We start from the raw sequence: 24,184 nt of genomic DNA, 5'->3' as shown, positions 1-24,184 counted from the left end.
CCGAAGGGCGTAGAGGGGGGGGGGGCTAGTTAGCCATCAGTCTCATTCAATTAAAAAGGGCACTAGCCCTTTCAATTTACAATCGAATGAGCCTTTTTTGAAGTTTATACGACAACGCCTTCTATAAAAACCTCGTATGCCCCCAGGGCATAACTTAAAACCCTTGCCCTGAGGTTTGTGGGGGAGTGTCTGCTTCAAAAACATATTTTTTATCTGGAAATCAACTACGCTGAACGAAATGGCTATCTAAAAATTTCGATTGGATGTGTTTGGGGGAATAATGGGCGTGGGGGGGGGCTAGTTGCCCTCCAATCACTTTCGACTATTAAAATGGGCACTAGCCCTTCGAATTTCTAATCAAAAGAGCCTATTTTGACGTTTCTAGGACAACGCCTTGTATAAATAATTCTTATGCCCCCCAGGGCATAACTTAAAACCATTGCCCTGAGGGGAGTGTCCTCCTCAAAAACATATTTTCTATCTGGAAATCAACTACGGTGGACAAAATGACTATCTCAAAATGTTGATTGGATGCTTTTGGGGGAATGATTGGGGGGGGGGGCTAGTTGCCCTCCAATAACTTTCGACTATTAAAACGGTCACTAGCCCTGTGAATTTCCAATCGAATGAGCCTTTTTTGAAGTTTCTACGACAACGGCTTCTATAAAAACCTTATATGCCCCCAGGGCATAACTTAAAACCCTTGCCCCGAGGGTTGTGGGGGTGTCCTCCTCAAAAACATATTTTCTATCTGGAAATCAACTACGCTGAACAAAATGGCTATCTCAAAATTTTGATTGGATGTGTTTGGGGGAATGATGAGCGTGGGGGGGGGGCTAGTTGCCCTCCAATCACTTTCGACTATTAAAAAGGGCTCCAATCAAATGAGCCCTTTTCGAAGTTTCTACGACAACGCCTTCTATAAAAACCTTGTATGCCCCCAGGGCATAACTTAAAACCCTTGCCCTGAGGGTTTTGGGGGAGTTTCCTCCTCAAAAACAAATGAATGTGCATTGTCAGTTTAATATACATATAATTATATTTAGTAATCAAATTTTTAATATTATGTAATTTATTAAAGTTATAAAAGTAAAAACATTTATATTTGTTCGTTAAAGTGCATATTATGTTCTGGCCTTGGGAAGGCATAGGGGTTTCGCGGCCAACTTATGTTAATTTCTGCTCGTTTTGAGTTTGACTCGGTTATTTATTGCAATTTCTTTTCGTTTTGGATTTCATTTATTTATCGATGCTGATTTGTGGTAGTTTCACGCTTGGTAGATTATTTGATTTTATTTTTGCTCTTTTCTTGTTTAATGGAGTTCTTTTTTTTTCTTTGAAAAACTTATTTTGTAGAAAAGTTTTTTTAATTAATTTAAAAAGATCTAATAAGTATAATTTCTTTTGAGACGTTCATAATCTTTGCAGCATTGTGGCAGAAAAAAAAATTATTATTTCCGTAAATTAGGTTAACCATACACTTAAAATTCCTTAATGTCCTTCAGATTTCCGAAATCTGCACATTTCAAATTGGACAATATTTCATAAATAGTTTATTTTTTTTATCTGCAACTCCTCAAACTTACCAAGGATGGTATACCCCTAGAACTCTTTATGTGACAAAACTGGTGATTTTCTTTAGGGGAAGTGAAGAGGGATGCGGAGTAGAATATATGTTTAATGTCCAATTTTAACAAAACCCTGTGTTGACTTATTTAGTTTCTTCGCCTAAGTTAGACAAAGATTTTTTTGTAAATTTTGTGTTGTATATTTTTAAAACCTAAAAACGAAAAAAAACTTTTTAAAAAACAACAACAAAGTTAAAAGTCTAAATTATCATCGTACTTGGCAAATGACAACACGATAGATTCAATTTAGACCATTGGTGGCTGCATATACTTACACCCATTTAAGCTACAATTCAGAAAGTATACCTCATACAAGCTATATGCATTCAAATTTTGGAAGTGAATTTGTAGCTGGAACAGTCGTTGTTCATATAAGAAACAGACCCTTGGCTAATCAGAAGAAATCCCTGTCACTCCCATCTAAAATTTTCGTGTCAGAGCCAAGCACTGCTTAATTCATTTATGGTCTAAATTATTATTGTGCTGGGCCGCTTTTTCAGCAAAATTTTTAAGCAAAATGAATAGTTGGCTAAGCCACATTTAAATATCATTATGGTAGAGCCTCGTATATTTGCAAAAGACAACAAAATAGTTTTAAATTTGACCAGGAGTGGCTACATAAGCCTACTCCCTTTTGCGCTATAGTGCAAACTACTTAAATGAGACTGTTTATTGAGGGATCTTAAACCAACCTTGACACAAGTGTAGCTTATCCTACTACATTCAAAGGTTCCCCTTTGCTCCAAAATTACAATTGCGCCACACAATGTAGTAATTAAAGCTACATGCTGTACCATTTGAAACTAAAAGTTAACATGTTTTAAGCTTGCTTTTTTTCTCGGTTTGACCCCAAAATTAGTAGAAGTGACCCTATAACTCCCACGAGCACACCATATATGGGCACACCCTGGGAAATTGATTGCGTAATCGTATGGGAATTTGGAACACCTGTGCTGTCAGTCGTTAATCAGATTGTTTCCAGGAAAAGTTTAATAATGTCTGACAGTTACTGTCAACATGTCTCCAGAAATAGATCCAAGTCATTAATGTCTTTGCCTCGGAAACAACTCGTTTGGTCGAACTCAAAAGATATTAATAACCAAGCTCCATGGAAACAGTTCTCCGAGAAACATCTTAGCAATGAATTGTTTTAGCGCGGGAATCAGGTTTCTTATTAATTTGAAATGTGTTAGCGCAGAGATGCCAAAAACAAAAGGAACACGCTGAAATTACGGTTAGGGATTATTTGGGCGAAACTGTTTTAGACAGGTTATGGAATTATTTCGGCAAAACAGTTAGAGACATTCTAAAAGAAGATTATAGAAGAGAATTTGAGGGTGAAACTCTGTGGTCGTTATAATACACAAGTTTCATTTGAACAGTGTCGTGAGGTCCTCTACCCAACCCCAAAGGGTTCCGATCCCCCACCCCCAACCCGCAGGCACCGCGCGGGCCTCAAAGGGGCCCCCAGCGCCCCAAGAGCCCCAGCCCCCCAAACTCCCTCCTCAGACCCTCAAAGGCCCTCCTCTGGTCCTCAAAGGGCCCCCGGACCCCCAAAGGGCCCCCCCCGGACCCCAGAGACCCTTCCCCCGGTCCTCAAAGGTCCCCGGGGCCCGAGAAGCGCCGCAGGCTAGGAATGTGCCGCATGGGGATGCGCCGCGGGTCGGGGGAAGCGCCGCAGGGATGCGCCGCAGGGATGCGCCGCAGGGATGGGGCCCGAGAAGCGCCGCGGGCCAGGAATGCGCCGCATGGGGATGCGCCGCAGGGGATGCCCCGCGGGCCGGGGGAAGCGCCGCAGGGGAGCGCCGCAGGGATGCGCCGCAGGGATGGGGCCCGAGAAGTGCCGCGGGCCAGGAATGCGCCGCATGGGGATGCGCCGCAGGGGATGCGCCGCGGGTTAGTTTTAGTTAATAGTTTAGAGTTTTAGCTTAGAGTCTTAGCTTAGAGTTTTTGTTAGAGTTCTAGTTTAGTTTAATTTTAGTTAAGAGTTTGATGTTTTAGCTTTGAGTTTCAGTTAGAGTTCTAGTTTAGTTTAGTTTTAGTTAAGAATTTAGAGTTTTTAGCTTAGAGTCTTAGCTTAGAGTTTTTGTTTGTGTGTGTGTGTAAGTTTTTGTGTGTGTGTGAGTTTTTTTTGTGTGCACATATCAATTCTATTTTCATAAAATAATATAAAATTTTCGTGTGTGTTTGTGTGTGTAATAAGTTTTTGTGTGTGTGTAATTTTTTGTTTGTGTTTTTTTTTTGTTTTTTTGAATGTTTTTTTTGTTTTTTAATTTTTTTTGTGTGTGTGTAAGTTTTTGTGTGTGTGTATTTTTTTTTTTTTTTTTTTATTATTTTTTTAGTTTTTGTTTTTTGTTTTTATTGTATTTTCTTTTTTTATTTTTTTTTTTGTGTGTGTGTATTTTTTTGTGTGTGTGTGTATTTTTTTGTGTGTGTGTAAGTTTTTTTTTTGTGTGTCTGTAATTTTTTGTGTGTGTGTATTTTTTTTTTTTTTTTTTTTTTTTTGTGTGTGTGTGTAAGTTTTTGTGTGTGTGTAAGTTTTTATGTATGTGTAAGTTTTAGTGTGTGTGTGTAAGTTTTAATGTGTGTGTAAGTTTTTGTGTGTGTTTATGTGTGTGTGTAATTAGTTTTTGTGTGTTTTTAAGTTTTTTTGTGTGTGTTATTTTTTGTGTGTGTAAGTTTTTGTGTGTGTGTCTGTTTTTTTGTGCGTGTTTAAGTTTTTGTGTGTGTATGTAAGTTTTTTTTGTGTGTAAGGTTTTTGTGTGTATGTAAGTTTTTGTGTGTATGTAGTGTGTGTTTAAGTTTTTGTGTGTGTGTAAGTTTTTTGTATGTATGTAAGTTTTTGTGTGAGTGTAAGTTTTTATGTTTGTGTAAGTTTTCGTGTGTGTGTAAGTTTTTATGTGTGTTTTATTTTTTGTGTTTGCGTAAATTTTTGTGTGTGTGTGTAAGTTTTTGTGTGTGTGTAAGTTTTTGTGTGTGTGTGTTAGTTTTTGTGTGTGTGTAAGTTTCTTTGTGTGTTTGTAAGTTTATGTGTCTGTGTGTGTGTTATTGTGTCTGTGTGTGTAATGTTTTGTCTGTGTAAGTTTTTGTGTGTGTGTAAGTTTTTTTGTATGTGCATGTTTTTTTTTGTATGTGTAATTTTTTGTGTGTGTTTGTTTTGTGTGTGTGTGTGTAAGTTTTTGTTTTTGTTTAAGTTTTTGTTTGTGTTTATGTTTTTTTGTGTGTTTTTGTCTTTTTTTGTGTGTTTAATTTTGTTTGTTTGTGTAAGTTTTGTGTGTGTTTGTTAGTTTTTTGTGTGTGTGTATGTTTTTTTGTGTGTGTTATTTTTTTTGTGTGTGTAAGTTTTTGTGTGTGTATGTTTTTGTGTGTGTGTAAGTTTTTGTGTGTGTGTAATTTTTTGTGTGTGTGTAAGTTTTTTTGTTTTTCTAATTTTTTGTGTGTGTGTAATTTTATTTTTTTGTGTAAGTTTTTGTGTGTGTGTATGTTTTTGTGTGTGTGTGTGTAAGTTTTTGTGTGTGTGTGTAATCTTATTTTGGGTTTGTAGTTTGTTTGTGGTTGTATGTTTTTTTTTGTGTGTGTAATTTTTTGTGTGTGTGTAAGTTTTTTTGTGGGGGTGTAATTATTTGTGTGTGTGTATGTTATTTTGTGTGTGTAGGTTTTTGTGTGTGTGTAAGTTTTAGTTTGTTTTTATGTTTTTGTGTGTGTGTATGTTTTTTTGTGTGTGTAAGTTTTTTTGTGTGTGTAAGTTTTTTTGTGTGTGTGTAAGATTTTTTGTGTTTGTATTTTTGTTTTCGCTTGTCAGTTTTTTTGTGAGTTTAAGTTTTTTTATGTGTTTAATTTTTTTTGTTTTTGTATTTTTTTTTGTTTGTGTAAGTTTTTGTGTGTGTGTGTGTAAGCTTTTGTGTGTGTGAGAGTTTTTGTGTGTGTACCCATATCAATTCTATTTTCCTAAAAAAATATAAAAATTTTCACTTCAATTCAGATTTTTCTCAAACAGATGAAAGAATTTAAAATGCTGTTCTAAATTTTTCATAGAAGATAGAAAAGTTCAAGTTCTTTTCTGAATTTTACCAAAGAACATAATTCAATTCTAATTTCTCCAGATAAAATAAAAAGCTTCCTCTTCAGTTTTAAGTTCACCAAGACATGAAAAATTTAAAGTTCACTTATAAATTTTTCCGTAGAAGATAGGAAAAGTTATACTATGAGTCTGATTATTTTCCATGAAGATAAAAAGTTTCACTTTAATTCTAAATTTTCTTAAATTCAATTCCGACCTTTCTCAAAGTGATGAAAAAATTTAAAGTTCTGTTCCAAATATTTTCCCGGAAGAAGAAAAGTTCAACTTCGATTCTGAATTTTCTCAATGAAAATGAAATAAGTTATTGATCAATTCTATTTTCCCAAAATAATATAAAAAGTTTTCACTTCAGTTCAGATTTTTCTCAAAGAGATGAAAAAATTTAAAATACTGTTCCAAATTTTTCATAGAAGATAGAAAAGTTCAAGTTCTCTTCTGAATTTTACCAAAGAACACAATTCAATTCTAATTTCTCCAGAGAAAATAAAAAGCTGCCACAGATTATTGTCCATGAAGATAAAAAGTTTCACTTTAATTATAAATTTTCTTAAATTCAATTCCGACCTTTCTCAAAGAGATGAAAAAATTTAAAGTTCTGTTCCAAATATTTTCCCGGAAGAAGAAAAGTTCAACTTCGATTCTGAATTTTCTCAATGACAATGAAATAAGTTATTGATCAATTCTATTTTCCTAAAATAATTTAAAATTTTACACTTCAATTCAGATTTTTCTCAAAGAGATGAAAAAATTTTAAATACTGTTCCAAATTTTTCTTACAAGATAGAAAAGTTCAAGTTCTCATCTGAATTTTACCAAAGAACATAATTCAATTCTAATTTCTCCAGAGAAAATGAAAAGCTTCCACTTCAGTTTTAAGTTGACCTAGACATAAAAAATTTAAAGTTCAGTTCTAAATTTTTCCGTAGAAGATAGGAAAAGTTATACTATGATTGTGATTATTTTCCGTGAAGATGAAAAGTTTCACTTTAATTCGAAATTTTCTTAAATTCAGTTCTGACTTTTCACATACAGATGAAAAAATTTTAATTTCTGTTCCAAATTTTTCATTGAAGATAAGAAAAGTTATACTCTAATCGTGAATATTCAAGTTCTCTTCTGAATTTTACCAAAGAACATAATTCAATTCTAATTTCTCAAGAGAAAATAAAAAGCTTCCACTTCAGTTTTAAGTTCACCAAGACATAAAAAATTTAAAGTTCAGTTCTAAATTTTTCCGTAGAAGATATGAAAAGTTATACTATGTTTGTGATTATTTTCTATGAAGATAAAAGGTTTCACTTTAATTCTAATTTTTCGTAAATTCAATTCCGACTTTTCTCAATGAGATGAAAAAGATTTAAGTTCTGTTCCAAATATTTTCCCCGGAAGAAGAAAAGCTCAACTTCGATTTCGAATTTTCACAATAAAAATGATATATGTTATTGATCAATTCCATTGTCCCAAAATAATATAAAAAGTTTCCACTTCAGTTCAGATTTTTCTCAGAGATGAAAAAATTTTAAATACTGTTCCAAATTTTTCATAGAAGATAGAAAGTTCAAGTTCTCTTCTGAATTTACCAAAGAACACAATTCAATTCTAATTTCTCCAGAGAAAATAAAAAGCTTCCACAGATTATTTTCCATGAAGATAAAAAAAATTTTCCATAGAAGATAGGAAAAGTTATACTATGATTGTGATTATTTTCTATGAAGATAAAAAGTTTCACTTCAATTTTAAATTTTCTCAAAGAAGTGAAGAAAAGTTCAACTTCGATTCTGAATTTTCGCAATGAAAATGAAATAAGTTATTGATCAATTCTATTTCCCCAAAATAATATAAAAATTTTCCACTTCAGTTCAGATTTTTCTCAAACAGATGAAAAAATTTTAAATACAGTTCCAAATTTTTTAATATAATATAGAAAAGTTAAAGTTCTATTATGAATTTTACCAAATAAAATAATTAAATTATAATTTCTCCAGATAAAATAAAAAGCTTCCACATCAGTTTTAAGTTCACCAAGAAATAAAAAATTTAAAGTTCAGTTCTAAATTTTTCCATAGAAGATAAGAAAATTTATACTATGATTTTGATTATTTTCATGAAGATAAAAAGTTTCACTTTAATTCTAAATTTTCTTAAATTCAATTCCGACCTTTCTCAAAGAGATGAAAAAATTTAAAGTTCTGTTCCAAATATTTTTCTGGAAGAAGAAAAGTTCAATTTCGATTCTGAATTTTCTCAATGAAAATGAAATAAGTTATTGATCAATTCTATTTTCCTAAAATAATATAAAATTTTCCACTTCAATTCAGATTTTTCTCAAAGACATGAAAAAATTTAAAACATTGTTCCAAATTTTTCATAGAAGATAGGAAAAGATATACTTTGATTGTGAATATTCTACATGAAGATATGGAGCTCCACTTTAATTCTGAGTTTTCTCGAAGAAGTGCAAAATGTACAAGTTCTCTTCTGAATTTTCTTAGAGAAGAGAAAAAAGTTAGCTCAATTCTGAAATTTAATATTGAATATGAAAAAGCGTCCATTTCAGTTCTTAACTTCTCGACTACATAAAAAATTTAAATTTCAGTTATAAATTTTTCCATAGAAGATAGGAATGGATATACTGTGATAGTGATCATTTAACATGAAGATAAAAAGTTTAACTTTATTTCTAATTTTTATTAAATTCAGTTCATTCATCTAACCACCAAAAACAATAGGTTAGGTTAGGTTAGGTTAGGTATAAATAAATATTAATAAATAATTAGAAACATTTCTACATGTTTAAGTTAGGTTAGGTTAGGTAAACTTATCACGAGCGCTCATGTTAAGCTAACCTAACCTAACTTAAACATGGTAGGTTAGCCTACGTACGCGCGCGTACGTAGGCTAACCTAACCTAACTTAACATAACCTAACTTAATCTAGCCTAACCTAACCTAATTTTATCTTTTTACCATGTTTAAGTTAGGTTAGGTTAGCTTATCATGAGCGCTCGTGATAAGTTTACCACGTGATAAGTATTTTAAATTCTTTCATCTGTTTGAGAAAAATCTGAATTGAAGTGGAAATTTTTATATTATTTTAGGAAAATAGAATTGATATGGGTACACACACAAAAACTCACACACACACAAAAGCTTACACACACACACACAAAAACTTACACACAAAAAAAAAACTTACACACACACAAAAACTTTCACACAAACAAAAACTTACACACACACACAAACTCACACACACACATAAAATTACACAAACAAAAAAAATAAAACACACACAAAAAAAAAATTACACAAAAAAAAAATATTACACACACAAAAAATCTGACACACACAAAAAAAACTTACAAACACACAAAAACATACAAACACAAAAAAACTTAAAAACACACAAAAAAAATTACACACACACAAAAAATTAAACACACAAAAAAAAACTTACACACACAAAAAAACTTACACACACACAAAAACTTACACACACACAAAAACTCACACACACACAAAAACTTTTACACACACACACAAAAAAACTTACACACAAACAAAAACTTACACACACACAAAAACTTACACACACACACACAAAATCTTACACACACACAAAAACTTACACACACAAAAACACTAACACACACACAAAAACTTAAACACACACAAAAAATTATACACACACAAACTTACACACACACAAAAACTTACACACACACAAAAACTTAAACATAAACAAAAAATAACACAAACAAATAAAATTACACACAAACAAAAAAACTAACACACAAACAAAAACTAACAAAAAAGTACAAACAAAAACAAAAACAAAAACTACCATACACAAACAAAATTAAACAAACACACACAAAGCTTACACACACAAAAACTTACACACACACAAAAAAACTTACACACACATAAACTAACACACACACAATGACTTACACACACACACACACACATAAACTTACAAACACAAACAGAAACTTACACACACACAAAAACTTACACACACACAAAAACTTACACACACACAAAAACTTAAACACACACAAAAAACTTAAACACACAAAAAAACTAACATACACACAAAAACTTACATACACACAAAAACCTTACACACACAAAAAACATAAATCCCCAAAAAAAACTTACACACACACAAAAACTTACACACGCACAAAAAAACTAACACACACGTAAAAACTTACACACACAAAAACTTAAAAAAAAAATACATAAAAAAAAAAACTAAAATACACAAAAAAAAATTACAAACAAAAAATAATAAAAAACAAACACAAAAAATTGCACACGAAAAAAAAAATATAAAACACAAAAAAAAAATTAAACGCACACAAAAAAACACAAACACACAAACAAAAAAACACACAAAAACTTAATCATCACTCATCAAAACTTAATCAGTAAATTATCACTGAGTGATTTTTGTTTCTTAACAAAAACTGGCGCGGCCTATTCTGTGAATAGGCGGTGCCTATTCACAGAAAAGTGATTTTTAAAAAGCAGAGGAATTCCGTGGTCACTTATAACCTGTCAGATATCTCCCAAGAATGGCAGCTGAAAGTTTAGTATCACCTCTATTTCATTACTTTTGTCTCATCAGTTGAGTTCTGTTCAGTGCTTCGACTATCCCCGAATTTTCAGGGATTTCGCCGAAAATCTCGCAAAAACGGAGCGGCAAAACGCTTGGGCCTAGAAGCGTCAAAGCTTTAAATCTGGTGCTGACCACAAAGAGTACAAAAAAGTAAAAAAAAAATACAAAGTGAGAATATAAACTTCAAGATAAAACAACAAAAAAAGAAAGAACCAATATATAACAGATGAGCCAAAAAGCATTCTCATTCAAATCAAGCATTAGTGTCGACTTATATTAGTATCCGCAGTATCTAGGGGTTTCAAATGGGTATCCCTAACGCGATACCGATTTGAAATTTGACCTGGTATCGTGGTCACATGACAAAGATGTCGTAGTGCAAATCCAGCTAAGGCTGACATGCGTGTGACCTTTTCCTCTCCAATCCTACACATCCCGGTTAAAGTGCTTCTCTGATCACCCACAATAAAATTTTTTGACTTTTGGGCACAGTTATTTATTACTTAATTTATTATGTAGCCTCTAGAATCAGTAAATTGAACTGTATACTTTTACAATTTCGGTAGACATCACAGTATAAATATTAAACAGTAGCGAAAGTTTGGTCAGAAATGGGACGCATCAAAGCGTGCGGAAAAGGAAGTTTCCCTTTGCGTCACAGCAATAGCTTCAATTGCTATCATAGTATAAATATTAAAGAAGGCGGAGTCATGAAGAAAGGTGTGCGACTGATGTGTCCCAAAACTCTTTAACTGATAGTATAGGAATTTTCAGTACTGTTTATATATTTATACTGTGATAGAAGTGGCGTATTGTTAAGTCAGCTGAGACTGACGCACTGAGCTTTCCTCCTGCATTCTGTCTTGCCTCTTTTAAAGCTCTGCTCTAGCCACCTGCCATAAATTTTCTGAGATTGTTGACATTTCGAAATCTTTTTATAGCCTAATCTAGCCTATCTGTTTCTCTCTCTCTCCCGTATAAAACTGTATAGAGCATGTATTTTTAGGATTTGGTCATTTTCTGAACAAATGAAAGCTGTGTCATTTTCATGGCTATATTCATCTAGAGGGTTTTCAAAGGAAGGAAGCTAGTTATAACCTTGTTTTCCCTTTATTTCAAGGAAAGTCTTTACCCTTCTTCTTTTTCTAGGAATTATTTAAATTTTGTTGTGGAAGAAATCAAGAATCCGTATAGAAACTTGCCTCGAGCCATTTGGCTTTCAATACCTATAGTGACTGTGATTTATGTACTTGCAAATGTATCATATTTGATTGTTCTCTCACCGCATGAAATGCTTAGCTCCAATGCCGTGGCTGTGGTAAGTCCATTCTATTGATTTCAGTCTTATTGTATACTTTTCGTCTAGTGAACTTTTTCACTTCTTTTAGATTCTTCATTTTTTAATCGTTTTTTTTTTTTTATTCTTTTCATTCTGCTATTCTTTTTTAAGCGCTGCGGATTCCATATTTACTCTTTTGTTCAATGAGAATGCAATGGATATAAAAAAAAAAATATGTGCATGCATACTTGGCTTACACAATATGCCTAATGCATGCATATTTGGGCTTTATAATTGAGCCTAACGAGCCCCAACTTTTGTCATCTGCTGGTACCATGTTTTAGTGCGCTTTTCTTCCTTCCTTTCTTTTCTTCCTTTCCTCCTTTACTTCTTCCTTTAACTTTTTTCTTCCTTTAATTTCGTACTTCACTTTAAAATTTTTTGCTCTTCTTTTATTTTCTTATTTTGATGCGTCGCAGATTTTATTTTTATATGTAATTGGTATAAATACAATGCACGAAGAGAGTTTTTTCACAGGGATAATATATCCTCAATGGCAGAGACATTCTTTGGATTATAATAAGTTTTATGATCAAATAGTTCGTTCTTTAAGTAACGAACTGTAAGTAAGAAGTGACTGGGACCAATAGTAACCAAAACTCTAAAAATTGGAATTTGGATAACAAGTAATACATAAAAAGAATTGGTTTTTCATGCTGATTTCCAGTTCAATAAATTTAATTGTACCTATCGGAAGCAACGAGCCTGAGAAAATTTACTTGATTTTCGACACTAGGGGAAAGATCCCCAAAAAGGCAAGTGATTTTAATGAAAATCACAGCGTTAGATTCACCATTTCAGAGGTGACCTGATGCTAAGTTGATTTATTTGATTTTCTATAAAATTATATTTAGTGCTGTATAATAGCGCATCAGCTATTAGGAATGAGCGGTGACGTGGTGGGGCGGGGGGTGCCAGATGTCTAAAACAATGCCAAAATTGTCTACCTCTCCACGAGCCTTCAGGTAAATATAGGGAGGGTATGGGAGGGGGTAGGAGTTAATCTCTCATCTCCCTTAATTTATACTAAGCCTGAATAAGTGCTGCGGGGGGACACCCCCTCTTATTGTGAATAATGTTGCTGACATTTATTTTAAGTTTTATTTAACTAAACTAATTTGCTTCTTATTTCGAAAAATTACGTAAAATGACGTGCAAGTGTACATTAGCTATTATGAAGGAGGGTCGGTAGTCATTTTGTAAGTGGGGAGGAGGGGGAGACGCCCTAAAAAGTATAGTTTAATGCCTCATATCCTAATTTTTACTGAGCCTTCAGAAAAATATAGAATGTGTTGTGAAGAGAGGGAGAGGGGCTAGAAATTGATATTTAATTCATCTTGATTCCAGGGAATATTTTTGGTCTGCACCTTTATTAATGATGCGGGGGGGGAGGGGGTATACTGCTTCTCCGATTGCGATAATCTTTTTCTATATAGTATAAAATATTACATTCACATGCCTATCGGTACAGAGGTGAAAAAGGTGAAGCAAGTCATCTTGAGCCTCGTCAGGAAATTTCTTGAGGGAGGGGGGAGGGGCGTGTTTGTATGTGCTACCGGGAGCTTTGTTTTCAGAAATTTTAAATGGTAGATTTTCATCGTTTCCAATTTATATACAATGTTTCAATGTGTTTAAACATGTATACAATGTATTTAAACATCAGAGAATTCTATTGTAGAGGTCGTGAGGACTCAAGCCGCGTAGAAGATCAAAGTCACGGAGAATTTTCATTCATATGAATAATAATACTCCTCTCTGTCCACCCATAATTCTGTAGTAAAAACATTATTTAGAACTTATCAACAAAATTACTGCTCATCAAAAATTTTGACGAGGTATTCAAACTTGGTTCAAAATTGTAATTATAATCCCATAATTTATTCTTAAGCCAAAACAAAAACTAAGAAAGTGGGACACTACCAATCAATTTACTATTATTGATATATACAATTTAACAGAAACAAGTTGGGAGTTTACTGGGCTGGTTCCTCATACCGTATCTTCGTTAAACCTGGGCATGATTTGAAAAATGATCAGAAAAACAAAAACAAAAAAAAAAACTTTTTCCCACTGAAAGTAAGGAGCAATGTTAAAACTTAAAACGAACAAAAACTATTCCGTATGTAAGGGGTGCTGTTTCCTCCTCAACCTCTTGCTGTTTATGCTAAAGTTTGACTTTTTATCCCCAATCTTTAAGAACGACTACCGAAACACAAGGGCCGTTGACTAGGAAAAAGAAGCTTTCTTAAAGCATTCAAAAAACTACCGTAAAGAGCGAGACGTTGAGGAGGGAGAGTGAGGGGTCGTATACAGAATAATTTTTGCTCGTTTTAAGTTTCATTGTTCCTCCGTCCTTTCTTAAATTGCACAATAATGAACTATTCAGTTCGCTTGACAAAGAGAATAGTCTAATTCATCGTTTTTCTGCAGTCTATGGGAAGAAGTACAATTCATTTCTTTAAACACCAGAGACATTCTTATGTTTCTTTCTTTACTAAATGCTCCCTACTGGGAGCACTTGATATGCATCCTCGAAGCCAAGGAGCTAAGACACACCAGGGAACATATGTAAATGTTGTGGCACACTTTGCAGAGTAAATTGAAATTCTTCAACGTTGCAAAATCAAAAGATAGGGAGTCAAATAGAGCAAATGACCATAGCTGGTGCGTGCACACGATTTCAGTTTGTGAGGGGGGGGCAAATGTGAAAGACGCGTGAAGCAGGCAAACTTTATGAAAATATAGGGATTTAGTGGAGAAATCGTAGAAATCTTGAGGGGGGGGGGAGTTAACGTGAAATATATCCTGACAGCAAGAAATTCTGCTGTAAATCGATAATGTATCTGTCCAAAAATCGATGTTTTACCTCAATGGTTGTTTCCTTCGTCGATGCTGAAGATTAAACTTATATGGCAATTCTACAAAAGTATTGTAGACATAAATATGACTACATTTGTGTCTACAAAATAAACAATTCATAATGCTAAACGCTATTGAAGACAAAGAAATTGTTTCCAAAATCTATTGGTGGGGCGGGGGTTCAAAAATCAAACGAGGGGATTAGTTGCTCAAAGTTTGTCGTATTATGACGGTTTTAGTGATTTTTCCCTGACCGTCAGCATTAAGACATACGTTCCCTAGGCACGTTATCGGTATGTAATTTTTCTGCATTATAATTTGCAGTTATAATTTTTCAACATACGACGGCATTACTCGATAACTGAGATTCAGCTCTATTCATCTGCCTATTTACATTTTTGAAAAATTTGATGTGTATCTTTTTAAAATGGAAAATGCTTTGAATTTACGTAAGTCTATATAAATTTTTACCTAGGAAAATTTTTCTATTTCTCAAACCAGTCTAGATTATTCCCTAAGAGTGGTCTTAAGTGATATTAAATATAAAAAAACAAGTTTTTTTTAACTGAAAGTAAGGAGCGACATTAAAACTTAAAACGAACAGAAATTATTCCGTATATGAAAGGGGCTGTCCCCTCCTCAACGCCTCGCTCTTTACGCTAAAGTTTTTCATTGTTTAAAAAAAATAGAGTTGTGAGAAAGTCAAACTAGTTGCCCTCCATTTTTTTTGGTCACTTAAAAAGGGCACTAGAACTTTTAATTTCCATTCCAATGAGCCCTTCCACGATATGCTAGGACCACTGGGTTGATATGATCACCCCTGGAAAAAATAAAATAAATAAAAAATAAAATAAAATAAACACGCACCCGTGATCTTTCTTCTGGCGAAAAATGCAAAATTCCACATTTTTGTATATAGGAGCTTGAAACCTCTACAGTGGGATTCTATGATACTCGGAATATAATTGTGTGCTTTCCACTCATGTTTTATAGCGTTTAGGAGTTATGTCCCCCTTTTTCTGAAAATAGTACGACTTTTTTCTGGCAAGTTACTTTTGATGGGTAAGACTAACCTTAATCAAACTTACAAACTTGGATTAAAAATTTAAATATGGTTATCTTGGTGCATCTACTTGTATCAAAATACCGTTTTCTAGAGTTTCGGTTACCATTGAGCCGGGTCGGTCCTTACTTACAGTTCGTTACCACGAACTGTTTGATCCTAAGCCTGTCTCAGCGAATGGTATGATCAGAAGCTATCGAACCTAATGATATAAGTATCGTATTCTTTCGGTGGAGGTTACAGTCCTCGGCTTGTCGTAAAATCCCAAGCTTCATAGGAAACATATACTTTAATATCGTGAGTATGTCCCTTGTTACTTTTCAAAAACTATTTACAATGTCACCATCCTAACACCATTAATTTATTTTATTTTGTTTAGTATATTTGTGCATATAAAAAGTGCTTTAACTGAATTTTGGTAGGCCCACGCACTGGAGAAATCAAGACTTGACTTAATCTTCATGCCGGGGTGGTGTTTAGAGCGTCCTCAGCCTTCTCCATATAGGGTGGTCAGCAGCAAGGGCCTCTGCATCTGACAACAGAATTCCAGTCTGGTCCACGACTTTCCTGATAATGTTGTTCCACCAGAACTTGGGCCTTCCTCTTGGACGTTTTCAGCTGCTACTGATTGGGTCAAAGTCATAAAGAATCTGAGCTGGAGCGTCGGCAGGCAGCCGCAGAAGATGTCCGAACCAGCGAAGTGTGTGTTCCGCAGCCTGGTTTGAAAAGAGCGACTGGGAAGTCCTATCACCTAGACGGTCATTGCCTAAAAAGTCTATTCATTGGATTCCCTCAGTTCTCTGGAGTCACTTAGATTGAAGAGTATCGAGACGGCGCTAGACAGCCGCAGTTGCATCCAAGTCTCAGGTCCGTGCATTAGGATCGAAAGATGAGGGTCAAAGGATCTGTATTTTGGTATCTTGTTTGATCGTTGTCTTCTTCCAGATATGGCTCAGTCTACCGAAGACGACAGAGACCTTTGCCGGACGGGCAACAAATTAGTGGTTGATGCAGCCGCCCGTAGATATATTCAACAACTTCGATTTAGTTTATGGCGATTGAGTAATTTTATTTGTCGGCGTATTCCAAGTTGTAATTCTTATACCACTTTTGTCAAAGAGGTTCAGTCTTTGGATGGTTCAGCCACCGTCATTAGGATATCTGGGGGCATACTGGGGTGGGCATCGTAATTGGGGAGATATATCCGAAGCTTGATTGACGCTATTCATTGCTAAATTACTTTCCTTGCCCAAGCAAGTCCAGAAGACAAGATACAAGCATGTCGCCCAATCCTCCTCGGGCTTTGGACCGGTAACCGTGATCAGATAGTATACAACAGGAGGATTTAAATAGCACTAGAGTAATCAAGAGATGTAGCGCAATTTTGAATTTATTGCAATATCGGATTTCTCAACAAAACGTTTTGTGTACCTAAACTGAAGTGGGAAACCTGTGGCACCTCAATCTCATGCTTGGAGTTTGCCTATCTTGTTGGTTTTACTTAGTCACCACTGGGCATGTGTCGGGCTTAAATCCCCCTATTTCCACCAATTAAATGGCTTAAATTTTAAAGATATCTTGTAAGTCTCTTAGGGGTGGCTCAAATATATAAAAATCGTTGTCATTTGTTAAGTGATTCATCTATAACAAAGAGGGAGGGAAATGAAGCAAAAAAAATGGATCTTTTACTATATTGTTTCGGCTTATAAAACTAAAGAAGTAAAAGCTTTGTTTTATCTTTTTATTTCAGATTATGAATGTTTTTATTACCTTGGAAAAGAATCAGTTGTTTCAGATAAGATATTAATAACTTTCGCAATAAGTTGTTACTATTTGATTTATTGTAAATAGCCTATTTATAATTATATTTTTTTATGTACATTTAATTCTTTTGTCGGTTATTCTTGATTTATTGAACTCTGTAAGCCATTATAGTTTTCCTTGTTGATCTTTTCGTATTTCAAACTTAGTTTAATAAAACAACTGTGAGATATAAATTAAAATGTAAACAAAAGTTTACTAACAAACAAATAGAAACTTTTTCTTTCTCTTTTTCTTTCATAAAATGGTTGTTGTTATTATCTTAAAAAAAATTATGACCTTTCTTATCTAATAAATTTTGTGTGAAGGAAATATTAACGGCGACTTTGTGTTTTAACTTAAATGCAATATGATCTTAATTAAATAAATGGGGAGTAATACCACTTATTCAGACAAACTTTTCCTCTTCTGTTCTTTTTTCTATTTTGTTGTAGGTATATTATGTCGATAATCATGTACATTTAATAATTTTATGCTATATGATTTTATACCTAAATTTTTTTTATTTACGGCATCGACGTACTTTTTTTATTTCTTGTATATATCTTCGCGAAACTTTGAGGTGAAGAGGGGTACAAACTAAATTTTGTATTCGTTGCAATGTGAGGTCTCTTAACATCATGCTTTGTGGAACTATATATGTTAGTGGGGTGTCTGCGCTACCTCAATCTCACCATTCTTAGAGAGTTTGAATACTTTGCTGGTTTTACTTAGTCACCATTGGAAATCTGCCGCGTTTTACTCCGTATCCTTCAATAAAACATATGGTTAAAAATGTAAGGTTCTATTTAATTTTAAACTACTAATCAAATCAGTGGTGTAATTTCGTAAAAATCCTGGGGGGGGGGGGGCAAATTTGGGACCAATTTTCCCAAATAAAGTGAAAATGGAAGTGAAAAATGAGCCATAAAGGCAAAGATAAGAAAACTGACCTGTTTTTCTAGATGCTTGAATTATGTAGGCTTATCGTAGTTTTGACGAGATTTTTTGCAGAAACAATTGATCCCCCCCCCCTGCCTCATAGCAAGTTACGCCCCTGAAGTGTCCTTAAAAAAAAAAAAAAAAATCAAAGCGTGCTATCTCCTGTTCCAAACGGGACCAATGTCCCATTAGGGCAAGCCGGCTTTACAGAATGCCTCTGATGTATTTTCGTCAATTTTTTTTACTTAAGATGCGATTATGTAACTCTTTTCTTTGGTAAATACCGCTTACAATTTTTTTGTTTATTTTATTAGTATGGAAAATATAATTATAAGTGAATGCCTTTATCATTATAGCAATAACTTGTATAGTCTTGTTAGCCGACCAGGATCAAAACACATTGATTGTAAATTACAAGTATTGAGAAAAGAGCGTTTAGACATTTTTTCGTCTTTAGCTTTTATCTACGCCTTTTCACTGACAAGTTTTACATTAGATGAAACGATTTTGCATTGAATGAAACAATACGAAAAGGAGGGGCCTAATCAGTGTAGATGATGTATTTTATAAATTTTTTTAAAGATTCAAATAAATCATATAGATTTATGCTATACAATTGTATGAAGAATTCCATTGTCTGCTTTTCAGACTCTGCTTTTAGATTTCATCAAGTGTGTGAGCATACCAAGAAGACTAAACTGACAAGTCCAATTTGATATACTTAGTGTTTCACGAGACGTAAAGGACGTCTGATGTTAGGAGGATAGCCACTTGAAACGGTCCGAATTAGTTGTCGGACAAATGTCACCTCCTATTCCTGGAATTTGTAGGATAAGTTACGTCATATGCAAACAAATAATTCAATCATTTCAAAAATTGAAATAAACATGAAATTATGTGCAGAGAACAAGAAGGGACAGTAAAAATAAAAAGTGGCACACCTTCAGAGATGTTTCACTAAGATATGTTTACATTGGAGTGCCTGTGATCATTGTTAGATAAGATATTTATTTCGAAAAATGACTATCACAAGCCCCGAAGGGCCGAATTCGTTTTTCGGGGTCATATAATAAAAAAAGACATAGAAATAGCACAACAACTAAAAAACTGGCTAAAAACTGGCTTGTTGTCATTGGTTTCGCGTAAGCGTTTCATCTAGCAGGTAGCCGGACAAGTATTCGTTGTTACATTTTACAAGATACATCCTGGGTGGTTACGCTTAGCCGATAAGAGATTCTTGAACGAACTGTTACTTGACAGCCTTGGTGTGTTTTTACTGTATGATGAATACGTTTTTATCTGTTTTGATTTGTTTATTTGTTTTTATTGTATGTATGATATTCTATGTGGCACAAACTCAAAGCCTTTAAGTTAGAGGACAATCTTGTGTTAGCGTTTAAAACTGAAGTTAATCACAAAGAGTATAGGTAGTGTCTTCTCAACTCCATCTATCAAGTATCGTAACGCAGATACTCGTGTACATAAAAATCCAAATAAAAAGTGCAGTTGAGTATAATCGTTATAAGATTACAAAAAAAGCATAAATTTAAAACTATGATGCTCAACAAGAACAGTACCGAACAAAATGATTATAAGGAATGTAGAGCCCGTCTGTAGTGGTTCTTCCAAGGTTTACAAGTTTGCGTTTTTGTCCGATGACGACCCTTTTGTGCTTTCCGTCAGGTCTCCTTGCGCTTTTTCTAGAAGCTCTTACGTCATGACGGTTCAGCGGCCGTGTTGAAATATTTCAACTGGACCTTTAGAAAACGCATCCGTTAAAAGAACATTGATGGCTTTCTACCCAATTCCATGTCTCTAACGTTTGCATTTTAACAGATAGAAGGATCCGGTTACAAGATCTTCTTAATTGGTCTGGTATTGCCACTAGATTAGGGTAATATCCCTACTACGGGTGGTCTACCATTTCGCCATCATCATTTAATTGGTGATTTCACCATTAGTTTTAGATGAATTATAGTTGATATATAATTATCGCTTATCACTTGAAGTTTTTGGGGGTTTTTAGTGATTGACAGTAGGTGGTTTACTGGTTGTATAGGGTATAAATCCCCGAAATCAAAACCCTAACTGCCTATTCTGGTAAATGTTGTGACGAAGCACATGTAGCTCTTCCCCCAAAGTCGAAATGGGATATCATGATCCCCCTCTCATTCCTTCCTGCCTCTAAAAAAATGGTAGAATTAGGACGCTAATCACGATTGGAGAATCAAAGATCCTCTTAATCTCCTTAGTAAACTACAGTAAACCCAGCATAGTGAATGCATGTTTTGAGTCTGGGAAAAATTAAAATTAGATGAAGATAATTTCTGTATAAAAATTGTACCGTTTCAGAATTTTCAGTACGTGCGCTTTACAATGGTATAACTTTCTTAAATTGACATGACTGTTGTTTAGACTGTCTCTATTTGAAGTCAAAACCATGTTTCTAGGCGTCTCTAACTGGTACATTACTGTATGAGAATTACATTTAAGGTAGGGGTATATTTAGGTGGTGTTCAGACCTGACGTTTGTCTCTAAGTAATAGAGTGAAGAAGCAACGTCTAGTGTCTAAAGCAAAAATAATAACAAGTCGTTATATTTCGCCTATTTTTCAAACTTAGAATTCCTTAGATACAGTTCTGAAGCTCACCTACACTCTGGTTATTCAGAGATAGAATTTCATAAGCTGTGCAGTGTTTCCCGATTAAAACTATAATTTTATTTTCAGACTTTTGGCGATAAAATATATCCATGGTATTTCCGTTGGCTGATGCCTCTGTGTGTGGCTGGAGCAACGTTTGGAACATTAAACAGTGGTATTTTTGGTCCATCACGTCTTTTCTTTGTAGGGGCTAGAGAAGGCCACTTGCCTCTTTCTCTTGCCATGGTTAGCATTGAACATGCAACGCCTGTACCTGCATTAGTATTTTTGGTATGTTTGTCTTTACTTTAGTATCTTTTAATTGCATAATTAATCCAGTGATTCTAAGTGCTGATGTTTAATCGAAATTATAATTCGAGTTTGATATGGCATCGTCAATATTAATAAAACAGAAAATAAATAAAAGTTTAATAGTACCTAACTCATAATATACGAATAACTAACACCAACAAAATAGCATTTCAGAAGCTAATCTGGCCAAGTCCGTTAATTTGATCGGTTCCGATTTTGTATTTTTTGTGGTTTTAGCGTCAAAAGCACGCGATCGACTTTTGATTTCGCGTTTCAGCAAGTGCATTTTCGTTTTTTGTTTTTCCTCTATACCCCTGTTATATGTGTAGGACCACCGCTGGTACCACTATCATATGTAGGACCACCGCTGGTACCGCTATTATAGCTGGGGCTGACGCTGGCACCACTGTTCGTACTGGTTGCCTCGGGGCTACCAGCTATTTGATATGGTATCCTATAGGCTACCACCCTTTGATTTCTAATGCCACACCAGTGCCGCTGGCGGTTGCGTTAGAATATGGTAACGTGATTGAACAATTCAAAGGGCCAAACTCTGGGCCAAGGGTGCCACAACCTGTATCACCACAAATATCTCTAGCTATCTCTTTGAAGGGTAGATGGACCCCCCTGTCAATATCTTAATGACGGTATTTCTCGCAAACTGTTTTCCTACCCTATCTGGGTTCGGGGAAAATAGTTTTACACGATTGGAGAAAATAACTCGCTTTTAATCTCCCAAAGGTCAACTCCAGCAAAACATATATCTATAAAGTCTGAAAACAGACTAAAAGCAAAAGCACTAATTTAATACAAAGAACTTGGTGTCATGGGCACCCATATGGGGGGGGGGGCAGGGGGGCATCACCCTCCCCCCCCCCCCTTCTGGCTGAATTGTGTTGCCTTATATTTTATAATTTTGTTTTGAGATTTCTATTATACAGCATTGGAAGTTCCGATTAGACCCGGTAAGCCCCCCCCCCCCCCCTGAAATTCGGCTTATGGGCGCCCATGCTTGGTGTAGGGGTGAACTCTAGATTGCCCCTGGCCAATCCTGTAAATTAAAGGTTCAAAATCAACCACTTTTTGAATACCATTAACTATTAATGGCGAAGTCCAGGAAGACAGAAATAGATTTTAGCCCGAAATTTAACTTGTTGCAACACCATTGGCTAAGCAACGGGACTCTAACTTGTTATTGAAAATTATATTATAGGCAAATCTAAGCAAATGTAATTAAGAAAAGGGTATGGAGCCCCAACTCATGTATAGGGGGTGTAAATAAATTACTTTTATCATTGATATAAAGAAAGTTATGATAATGTTGATCAATAATTTGGTATATAAAGAGGTCTTGGTGTCGGGATGCCATGGTAAATAAAGCCCTATATCTTTGTGCCATAGATTTACCCAAAGCTATTGACTTCAGTCGCAAACAATATTCGCTCTGCTGAAGTGCGGGTAAAACCCATTCATCTGTGCCTCTCTATGTCAGTGATATCAAAGGGTCGATATTCGTGTGCGAATGGAAGGTTTTTATAGTAATTGCATCTCAGTACGTTGAGGGGAGTTTAAGTCGAGCAGGTTGAGTTTAAGTCGGGAAATTTCCAACAATGCTAACTGTTCCGCCACGCGTAGAATAACACCGTTCCTCTTTCGGCCATCTATTCATATGAGTCATCTCTCGTACGCGGTAATATTATCCTCCTCTCTGACGGGTTACAGCCACTGCAGAACGCTGTCGACAGCCTTTACTCTGGTTTACTTGAGATCAGTTTGACAGTTGCTCTTCAAAGATTTTTTTTTTTTTTTCCTGTCCCCACTGCTTCTTCCATCTCTTTGAAGGATTTTGGCTTCCAGCCGGAAGATCAATTCGAACAACACTGTTGCTGATTATTGATACCATAAACGAGGAGTTTCTCCTGACTAAAGGGTCAATTCGACAAGAAAACGTTCGATTGTTATAAAGGCATTTTTTTTCCTCGGTGTTTTCTTTCTAACTTGGGTCTGGAAACTTTTTATTTCTGAACGGAAACAAATTCCGTTTTTTTTAGATTGCGTAAGTATTTTGTTCATATTCCTGATTTGGACTCAAAGTAAGTACGCATTAGAAGTTGTAAATTTGAGAGGAAGCGGATGCTTTAACTGCTAGATTTAGAATTCGATCTGAATCAGCAGTTCATTTTTGGATGAATTTTCTCTCGCTGATATGGGTTGTTTTGAGTTTTAATGTTCCTTTTTGTTATGTATTTGTTTACACGTTTCTTTGCTTCCTATTACAAGTTCTGTGTTCATTTTTCTTTTAAAAATTCTGTATAAAGGTTTTAACCGAATTATTGTTATTATTATTATATCCTCTAAAATAAAAATTTATGCCGCCAAAATGACAAAAGGATGAGTTTGTCATCATTCACCAATCATTTTCTTAGTTTTCTTAGCTTCAGAACTGAAGATTAGTGATCGGTTGGGTGTCAAGGAAAATATCATCAGTCGGGTATCAAAAGGTCGCACCTCCGCAACTGTAAATTTTCGGAAGAGCAAACAAAAAACCTTAACAACTTTTTTATTTCCCCTCTGGTAACTTTGAAAAAAAAAAAACAGATTGATATGCATTGATTTTACATATAAATCCGTTTTCGTTTTATGGTTATCGTGGGGATGTAACAAAATTGTAAGGTTTTTTATTTGCTCTTCTGAAAATCTATAATTTGGAATATACGACCTTTTGATACCCGACTAATGATATGCAATTATAGGTAGGTTTTTCTCAACTTTTTACATTTTTTTTGGGGGGGGGGCTCGGTCGAATCGATCCTTGGACGGTGCTAACGTATGTACATCAAATTAATCGTAAACCCAGTTAGTTTTTACTGATGTTATGAGAACTGAAATGGT

General features: G+C 34.7%; 1 protein-coding gene across 2 annotated transcripts in view; it reads left to right on the top strand.

Moving 5' to 3' along the window:
• Nucleotides 1-24,184, top strand: part of LOC148945928 (Y+L amino acid transporter 2-like) — a 153,169-nt gene that overhangs the window by 115,371 nt on the left and 13,614 nt on the right. For both annotated transcript variants that reach the window (XM_089097802.1, XM_089097801.1), the window contains 2 exons: nt 11,485-11,653; nt 21,068-21,271. In XM_089097802.1, the coding sequence (XP_088953928.1) occupies nt 11,485-11,653; nt 21,068-21,271 (373 nt within the window). The remainder of the gene's footprint in view (nt 1-11,484; nt 11,654-21,067; nt 21,272-24,184) is intronic.

The sequence above is a fragment of the Artemia sp. Qi Xiang Cuo genome, chromosome 12 (genome assembly GCF_049724085.1).
Source record: "Artemia sp. Qi Xiang Cuo chromosome 12, ASM4972408v1, whole genome shotgun sequence".
Lineage (NCBI taxonomy): Eukaryota > Metazoa > Arthropoda > Branchiopoda > Anostraca > Artemiidae > Artemia > Artemia sp. Qi Xiang Cuo.
Note: the sequence above shows the minus strand (reverse complement) of the source record. Positions and strands in the feature narration are given on the sequence as shown.